Source organism: Neltuma alba, unplaced genomic scaffold, assembly GCF_004799145.2.
Source record: "Neltuma alba isolate B1F8T4 unplaced genomic scaffold, ASM479914v2 tig00011322_pilon, whole genome shotgun sequence".
NCBI classification, from domain to species: Eukaryota; Viridiplantae; Streptophyta; class Magnoliopsida; order Fabales; family Fabaceae; genus Neltuma; species Neltuma alba.
Window position 1 is genome coordinate 1 of NW_021636029.1, and position 9,989 is coordinate 9,989.

General features: G+C 34.3%; 1 protein-coding gene across 1 annotated transcript; it reads right to left on the reverse strand.

Moving 5' to 3' along the window:
- Positions 1-4,093: 4,093 nt before the first annotated feature.
- On the reverse strand, positions 4,094-7,222 carry LOC114711938 (disease resistance protein RML1B-like). Its single transcript, XM_028896373.1, is given in 9 exon segments — positions 4,094-4,496; positions 4,550-4,909; positions 5,001-5,031; positions 5,148-5,295; positions 5,408-5,484; positions 5,767-6,243; positions 6,379-6,470; positions 6,723-6,926; positions 6,928-7,222. Coding segments are annotated over 9 exon segments (2,073 nt in total). The 5' UTR covers positions 7,209-7,222.
- Positions 7,223-9,989: the final 2,767 nt, after the last annotated feature.

The following is a 9,989-nucleotide window of genomic DNA, read 5'->3' on the forward strand; positions in this document are numbered from 1 at the left end:
AAGACATTTGTGATATGTTTTTCTTACATGAAGGTAAGGAGCATCAGTCACCTTAGGGACCATTATGTGAGTTGGAGTGTTTAACAAAGTATTGTAGAATTGAGCATTGTGCCATTATGCAATGGTAGTACTTAATAGATATTTTTTATCCTCATAATAAAAGCACTTTCGTCATGATTAAAGGTACGGAACACTTTGCATACGTGAAAATCCTGGATGTCTGTTCATTGCAAACAAACCGCGATGCTGTTACTCATCTCACGGATGCTCAAGAATGGGCAGGTTAAACCATCTTTCCTCTTACTGTGTTTACAAATGATATTGCAAATCTAATTATGCAGCGTCTTGGATTTTCCTTTTAATAACACCAAGCGAAAATTCATGTTGAACAAACGGCGAAATAAACTGGTTCTGAGCTGGCCAATAGACTACGAGATAGAGAAAGTTTCAAATGATTCAATTGCATGGCATATTTGTTATGTGTCACTTATCATGTTGAGCAGTACTTTTAAGTTTCAGTGTAGACATCATTAAAACTTCCTTATAAATATGAAATTGCCTGATATTTTTCCCCAGAGTTAATCTATCTAATGCTCCAATAATTGTATATGATATCTGATTGATTTTAGGTGGGGGATCTATGGTGGTGCTCTTAGTGGATCTACACAACGTGAGCCGCTGGTGGTTGGAAGCCCTCCACTTTATGATGGACTACTTAGCTAACAAGTAAGCTTTTATATTTCCCATAGGAAAAACCCTTGGAGGTACTTATATTTTTTTTTCAATTTTCAATTGGTACTTTTTCTTAATTAAATCTTTAATTTTGTTTTATTAATATCGTTAACTCTTGCATATAGACTGAAAATACTAATAGAACAAAATTACAAGAGCAAATCTTGCTAAAAAGAAAAAATTAAATGATTTAATTAAGAGGAAAAAAACACATGGGTATCAAATTAAAAATTGAGAGAAGGTATAAGTACCTCAAATATGGTTTTCCCACTTGATGTGTGGATGAAAGAACTTGGCATTTTGCTCAAGAAGTTTGCCCTGAATCTGATCTGATATCCCCAAATGACAGATTTGGAATTCAGAAGTCACAGATTTGCATGGTTGGGGACAGATTAGACACTGATATTTTGTTTGGACAAAATGGTGGCTGCAAAACTCTTCTTGTGCTGTCAGGGGTAACCTCATTGGCCATGCTTCAAAATCCTAACAACAACATACAACCAGACTTCTATACGAACAAAATCAGATTTTCTTTCCCTGAAAGCTGCACCTGTATGATCGTTTCATGGAATTGTCTTCTGTTCCATGTGGCAAACGATTTTTTAACAAATATTTATTATCTTCAATTACTTGTTTCCACGTTTTGTTCTAATTTTTAAAATAATAGCATGATAATTATTTGTGTATTCAAAATCATTGTTATATATTTATGTCTCCCTTGAAACCGTGAGTTGGTACTAGCAGATGATAATAAAAGGGTTCAAACTACTAAGGATTCCATGTTGAGTTCTGCATCATATGATAACAATCAGTTATTCATTTGAGGCAATATTGTAACATCCTCGTAGTTGATTCTAGTCTTATATCAGCACCATTTAATTAGTTTCTCCATTGCTCTGAAAATTTCCGATTTTTCCGCCATCGTAGCTTCTATTAGAGGGGATAAAAATCTAGAAGAGAAAATATGGAGAAGAATCTAAATTATGTGGAAATAGTGGGGAGAGGATGCGATTAAAACCACAGCTTACAACTGTTGATTTATAGTCTTGGAAATATCCCATGTCCTTAAAAAAATAATATAAAAATAAAAACAAGAATGAAATTATAATGTGATGAGAGATAAAATAAACAGTACTTGTCTCTCTTTTATCAAATTAAAATAGAAAGCTTTGCCGATAATAACAACCATCAGATACTACTTATGTCTGCAACATCTTCGACGGAAAACACGTCAATTTGACAAAATCCGAAGACCAAGTCTACAACATCCTCAATTGAGTTGTTTGCATCCTTAAATACTTGTGTAAAATCATATAAATATGTGTTACTTCAAATTATCAATAAAACAACCCAACCACACCAGAATATGTCCATAAAGCGTGCTAGTAACCACCAAACATACATTTCTCTTTCACACAATTCAATTTCAATTTCTCCTCACGCTTCTCTTTTTCCTTATCTGAGACTTCCCTTGTAAGAGGGTGACCCCTAAACAAAGTGAGAGGGTGACAAAAGAAGAAGACACAAATCCTGAAACAAGAGAGAAAAAGAAGAAGAATATTCTCATTATAATGATAACCTGCTAATCACTCCATTAAAATATTGGAGATCCTGAGTCATATTTCGCAAAACACAAATCCTGCAAATAGAGTTAGATAAAGTATTAAAAGTTGAAAAAGAACAATGTTAGGTAGGCTTTATTGATTATTTTGATTCTTACATTGCAATTTGCATGTTGCTATAATAATTGTAGTGCATAAAATAGTATATATGCATTTCCATTTTTTTTTTAATCAGAATCTACGATTGAAGACAATCTGCTTTCAAAGAATCAAGAATCACTTCCATCAAGAGAAAAAAGAAACAAAGAAAAATAAATTCACTGAATGAATTCTAACCTCAGAATTTAATATGCCATAACAAAATGCACTTGCAAACTTTAAGAGGAATCTAAACAAAATGCGTCTAAGAATGAGATTCTTCATTTGATGTAGAAAAAGTTCAATTTTCTTAATATCATATAAGTAAAATAATGCTAATTACATTGTAACCCAGTGGCATAATTTTTTTTTTACAAGTAGAAAGTTGCAGGTTCGATCTGTTTGTGATTTCAAGCCATTTACCACACACTTTCATGTCCAACACAATCTGATAAACAAATTAAATGATAAACACTTGTTCTTAGTTTGTGAGAAAAATAAAATGCAAAAATAGAAACCCGGTAAGGAGACCAAACAATTGGAAAACATTAGGAGAAGTGAGCTTATGCAAGCAAGCTTCAAAAAAATTCCTCAAACCCTAAATTTGTTCAATTTTCTTCCCCTAATTTTAACGCCACTTACAATGTTGACCAATGCATGTTGTAATACAATGCTTTGACCAATGCTAGCTAAGCTATTTAATCATATAATACTCTATTTTAAAGTATTTCTCCTTATTTCTTCTTCTCATCTTTCAAATCCTTCAAGAGTACCTATGAACCACTTTAACTAGTCTCCCTCAATTAAACTTATCTAGAAGTTTAGGAATCTTACATTAAAGCCTAGTTTAATTAGAATGAGATTGTTCAGGTATAAAAAAAAATAGCTTAGTGTGTAAAAGACAATCTCACTTGCTTTATTAGTTTCTTTTTTTGGGTTCAAAATAGATTTTCGAATCCTTATTTATATAAACACCGTTCACGAGGAAAATGCAAAAATAGAAGCCTAATAGAGAGAAAAACAATGAGAGAGAGAGATTACTTGCCTAAAGAATAAAGAAGGGAATTCAGATTATATCCTCTCTATAAGTGTTGGATGTGTACCTTCATCAAGCTCCATTTTTTTAAAAGTGAGGCGGTGGTTGTTGCTCTTCAACATCGGGAGGCCTCTTCCTTTTCCTCCCTATTTCCATTTGCTCAACAAATTCAGACATTCTGAGACGGATACTGGCCACACCCCGCATTCTTGGATCATTAACTTGCTTTCGTCGGGGATCATTGGCTCGTTACACCAACGATGTCCAGCAGAGAATTCAAAGCGAAGCTTTATGTTAGTGAACAACTGTTGAATTCTTCTTCTACTTTCATCCACTATCCTTTTACATGCTAAGTCATCATTTCACATAAAAACATGATCAGATTTCACATCTGGTAAAAACACTTCATGTTTTGAAACTGCCGCATCAAAACCTTCCAAGTAGCATGTGCACATCAAATATTGAATTCGACAATTAATTCTGAGCGAACTTTAAGTACAACGCAGAAGAAGAAATCCGTTAAGTCTGAAATCTGAGAGAGTTCAACAGTTACGGAGCTTTGTGCTGCCCTGTATTTGATCCACTCTGTTACTCTGCTTCCGGAAACACAATCGAACAACAATCCCTAATTCTCATTTTTATGCAAGACACAATAAGTCATAGAATAGGCAGCAGCCTCCATGATATTATGAAGCGATTGCTCACTCAGTTGCACACAATTCTTGAATAAGAACCCTATTGGGCCACCACTTGATGTTCTCCAACTTGACACAATTTCCAACGACTTGCAATCATGGGCATCTAGCTTTGCAATGGATGGCGGCAATTCTGGTAAAGAACGAAGCCTCCTGCAATCCCATATGCTAAGAAATTTCAATCCTAAAAGATGCTTAGTATTATTGGGGAGTCCAATTATGTTACCGCACCGATCCAGGACCACTTGTCTTAAAGACAACATGCTATCAAATAAGAGATGTAGCTTCAAATCATCAATGATTTTACAATCGAAAAGCCCAAGAAACGTCAAACTTGTCAAGCACGGTAATTGGTTGGAAGGTTCACAAGTCTACCAAGAGAGAGCATTTCCAATCTTCTTGAATGCCATACAGAGGGGTGCAAGATTTCGATTCCTGTGTTAACTAAATCCAATTCTCTCAGTTCATCAGATGACACCGAGAACTCCTTGAGATTCTTGCACTCAATCACATTAATATGTCGCAGAGATCTTAAAAGTAATTCACTTTTTAGACCCTTAAGTTTCGTGCATCCAAATAAGTTCAACACAACAATTGAGTGGAGAGACAAGATCGAGGAATGAATAAAGCACAAACTTTCGCACTGCCTCAGTTGTACCACTTTGAGATTCAAGCATTTGGAGAGATTGGGCAGCTCTTGTAGTTGTTTGGAACCACTAAGGTCTATTTCTTTAAGCTCACAAATCCTATACCAACAAAATAGACAATTCAAATGAGATCACCACCAAGTTTCAATTGAATGAAAAATATGAAACACAAACAAGGTTATATACATACACACACTCCGTTCCAAAGCTTTTGTAGATGGCTATTGGGCATGCAGAGCTTAACAAGTTTTTCAGGACAAAGAGTGGACGGCAGAGATTTAAGTGGGAATCCACACCACTCTAGATACCTCATCTTATTAGAAAAGAAATTTGAGACCTTCTGGAAGGTGCACATGACTTGAGCCACTGTCAGAATAAAGTTTGAGAAATCTCATATTAGGCATCTTCTTGAAAATGTCCGCTTCCAAATATAGATCTCTAATTTGAGAGACATCCAACTTTATTCCTTCAACTCTCTTCGATCCCTTAAAAAAGAGAATAAAGAAACCATAGTAAGTAAATTATATCATAATTACATTCACATTATTCATAAAGTAACAAGTATATAGGTTAGAAAAGAAAGTATGAATTTCTTACCATGTTATTAGCTAAAATATCGTAAATTTCTTCAAAATTACATAATCTGCTACGTCTTTCAGGTTCATCAATAGACTCTTCACGAACAATTGTAAACCCATTTCTTGTATCAAATCATGCATTTTTACACATAAACCATAGACTTCTATGAGAGCCTTGTCATGAAGTGTTCTTATACCAATATCTCCATCGAAGCCAAAGCTATCTAATAAGCTAATTACAGATTTGGTCAACTCTCCCTTAAAAAAGCAAGCAATGTCTAGAAATATTTTCTTCTCTTCATGATTCAGTCCGTCATAACTCAATCTCAACACCTTTTGAATATCTTCATGAGGCTCTTCTTAAGTTTTTTAAGGCACTATTCCATTCAACTTCACTTCTACCACGAAGATATGAACCCAGAATTTTTGAAGCCAATGGAATTCCTTTTGCATAAACAACTGCCCTTCTTGTTAGTTCTTCATATCCCATTATAGGCAAGCTTTTGTTGAAGGCATTCAAGCTGAAAAGTTCAAGGCATTGGTGGAACTGCAATTCCTTAACCTTATATATTGCATCAACTCCTTTGCTAAGCACATGCTTGTCCCTTGTTGTGATGAGAACTTTACTTCCTAGCCCAAAGGAAAAAGGCTCTCCAACCAAACATTCTAATTGCTCCACCGTACTAATATCATCAAGAACAACAAAAACTTTCATACGACTTAGCCTAGACTCAATAAAAGTGGTTGAAGTATCAATAGAGAGATCTTCCTTTAGGAGACGGGAGAGAAATTTATGGCGTAATTCAGTAAGTCCGTTTCTAGACTTTTCTCTTACGTTTTCCAAGAAGCAGGAACCTTCATAATGGAAAGAATATTTTTAAAAATATAGTTTTGGCAATGGTTGATTTGCCGATGCCTCCCATACCCATATTCCAATGGTTTTAGTGTCTCTCAACAATAATTCAATCTTTTTGCAGTTGTCATCGATACCTACGAGTCCTTTTAGTTCAGTAGGGGGGTACTTGTGATTCAATTTCTGCAATATCCCTTTGACTATATTTTGAATCAATTCAGATTCATCCCTAAATTAAAATACAAAAAATAAAAGGCCAAAAGGAAAAGCAATATTAAGCGGAAAAAAAGATTTATGAAAGACAAAAAGATAAGTGATAAATAAACGAAGGATAAATTGAATAGTGTGTGTGTGTCCCAGGAACACATCAAACTAGTTATCAGAAAATTGACTAGAATGTCTTGATCATTTGATCCATCACGTAACTCACTGCCAACGCCATCATTTGTGAACAGGAAAAAAATAATCATTTGTTAATTACCTGAACGTGTGAGAGTCATGACCCGCTAAGTTTGCAGCTTCATTAAGAGCTTGCTTCCACATGTCCATCTTGTGTTGGTCAACCTTGAGATCACTCTCAAATGCTTGCTTGTAAACCCCAGTCTGATTGCGTACATGAGATGGCTCAACTTTATAGAAGACAGGAACAACAGTCTGTCCTTGAACCCTTCTGCAATGGAGTATGGGTGAGCTCATCCAAGCACCATCTTGAAGAAGCATAATTTTTAGAGAACACCACCACAGACACATACGAATCCTCGATAGCTTGCAGAAGTGATGGTGCGATCTCATCTCCTTTGTCGAGTTGGTAGTCTATGTAGGTTCTGATGTGTTTTCTGCAAAAAGCATCATAAAGATGGCTAGTGAAGTTGGAGCGAGTGTCCTCACCCCTGAAGCTGATGAAAACATCATTCTTCTTGGGGAGGGATTGAGCAGAAGAAGGGGATGAAGCAGCTTCAAAGGCCATGTCTATGCGACCGAGCAGCAGGGAGAGCGCTGTGTTTTATCGAGAACTTTGAAAATAAATCAGAGATAAGTATCAGAAGCTGCAGATAATTAGTGGAAAGAAAGAGGCCACACGGTTCTGTTTTGATAGGCCAGCAATTTCCTTGAAGGATGGGATTGATTCTTCATGTAAAGTCTGCCACTTTATGACTTCAGTCAAAAAGTGACACGTTAATTGAAGGGAAAATTTTGTTTAAGGACTGCCATGCGCAAAAAGGGCCCACTCTATTACACTAAATATGACATACGTAACATATATACTAGCTCGTCTTCTTAATATAAAAATTAGTTAACTAATTTAAATAGATTAGAAAAATTTGTTAAGTTAATTATTTAGATATTATCTTTACAAAAATTTTTACTAATCATATATTAGTTAAAACTACTATTTAATTGAACATTTGACATGTGCAATTATTATAAAGACTACTTTAAAAAAATAGATAAATATAAAAGACAAAGTAAATTGAGATCTTATTTTTAAAAATAATTAAAAGTCAAACTAATTCTTATATAATGACCGGAGGTAGTATAACAATATTTTCAAATAGTTCAAAATGCACTGTGTAACTAGCACACGCAATATTCAATTCTCCTCATGCTTCTTTGTTTCCTTATTCGAGGCTCCACCAGTAAAAAGTGATACCTGAACAAAGGAACAATGATGCAACACACACTTCTTCTGATGCAAACAGAGAAGAGTCTGGAGAATGGTTATAGAAATAGAGATCAGAGGACGAGATAGTAAGAAACAGATTAGATTATACATCAATTTATAAATGTATAAATGAGAACAATCTAGAAAAAACGATAAATATAAATATTTAAAGTAATTTAATAACTTTCCTAATATTTTTAAATTAGTTAATTTGATCTTCTATTAAGAGCTAAACGTAGTACTTTGTTTGGACAAAATGGTGGCTGCAAAACTCTTCTCAAGTGTCAGGGGTAACCTTTTTGGCCATGCTTCTGAATCCCAACAACACAAATACAACCAGATTTTTGTTCCAACAAAATTTCCTATTAAACCTGGGCGGTCAAATATAAGCCTCAACGGTGAATTCAAAGCAAAGCTTTATGTTCAAGCTGTTTTTTTTTTTTTTTTGGGGGGGGGGGAGAGGGGAGCTTTATGTCAGTGAGCTGCTGTTGATTCCTTCTTGTAATTTCCTATATTCCAAGTAGCTTGCTCATTTCAATACCATCTACAAAGTCAGATTGAAACTGTAATATGATGAGAGATAAAATAAACATTATATATATCTCTTTTTTATTATCAAATTAAAATAGAAAGCTTTGCTAATAATAATAACCATAAGATACTGTTTATGTCTGCAACATTTTCAATTCAGAACACTCTTTCTATCAAATGAAAACACTCTGGGAACCTGACAAAATCCGGAGACCAACTCTCGAACATCCTCAATTGAGTTGTTTGAATCCTTAAGATACCTGTGTAAAATCAGAAAAATGTGGTACTTCAAATTATCAATAAAACAACCCAACCACACAAGATTATGTCTATAAAGCATGCCAGTACCAGCACATATACATTACTCTTTTCACACAATTCAAAATACTTTTTATAACCAGCAAAAGCCATATTCAATTCTCAGTTACTCCTTATTCTTCTCTTTTCCTTTCTCTAACTGACACTTCACCTGTAAGAGTGTGACCCCTCAATAAAGTGAGAGGATGATAGAAGAAGAAGATTAACATTCTCAATTATAATGATAAGCCACTAATCATCACTCCATTAAAATTTAATATGCGATAACAAATTGCACGTGCAAACCTTTAAGAGGAATCTGAACAAGGCGCTTCTAAGAATGAGATTCTTCATTTGATGTAAAAAAGTTCAATTTTCTTAATACCATATAAGTAAAATAACATGAATTACATTGTAACCTAGTGGCATAAATATTTTTTTACAAGTAGGAGGTTGTAGGTTCCATCTGCTTGTGATTTCAAACCCTTTAGCACGCACTTTCATGTCTAACCCAATAGGCAAAACAAATTAAATGATAAACACTTGTTCTTAATTTATGTGAAAAATAAAATGTAAAAATAGAAACCCGGTAAAGGGACACAACAATTGGAAAACATCTGAAGAAGTGAGCTTATGCAAGAAAGCTTCAAAAAATTTCCTCAAACCCTAAATTATGTTCAATTTTCTTCCCCTGATTTTAATGCCACTGACAATGTTGACCGATATCAGTTGTAAGACAATGCTCTGATCAATGCTAGCTAAGCTATTTAATTATATATTTTATTTTTAACCTATTTCTCCTTATTTCTTCTTCTTTCATCTTTTAAATTCCTTCAAAAATACCAATGAACCATCTTAACTAGTCTCCCTCAATTAAACTTATCTACAAATTTCAGGAATCTTACATTAAAGCCTAGTTTAATTAGTATTAGATTGTTCAAGTGTAAAAAAAAAGAAAAAAGAAAAAAGCTTACACTATAAAAGACAATCTCACTTGGTTTATTAGTTTTTTTTTTTCCGGAAAATAAATTTTCATATCCTTCTTTATATAAACACCATTCACGAGGAAAATGCAAAAATAGAAGCCTAATAGAGAGATAAAACAACGAGAGAGAGAGATTACTTGCCTCAAGAATAAAGAAGTGAGTTCAGATTATATCCACTCTCTAGGTGTTGGCATGCGTACCCCCATCAAACTTGATTTCTTTTTAAGTGAGGCGGTGGTTGTTGGTCTTCAACATTGTGAGGCCTCTTCCT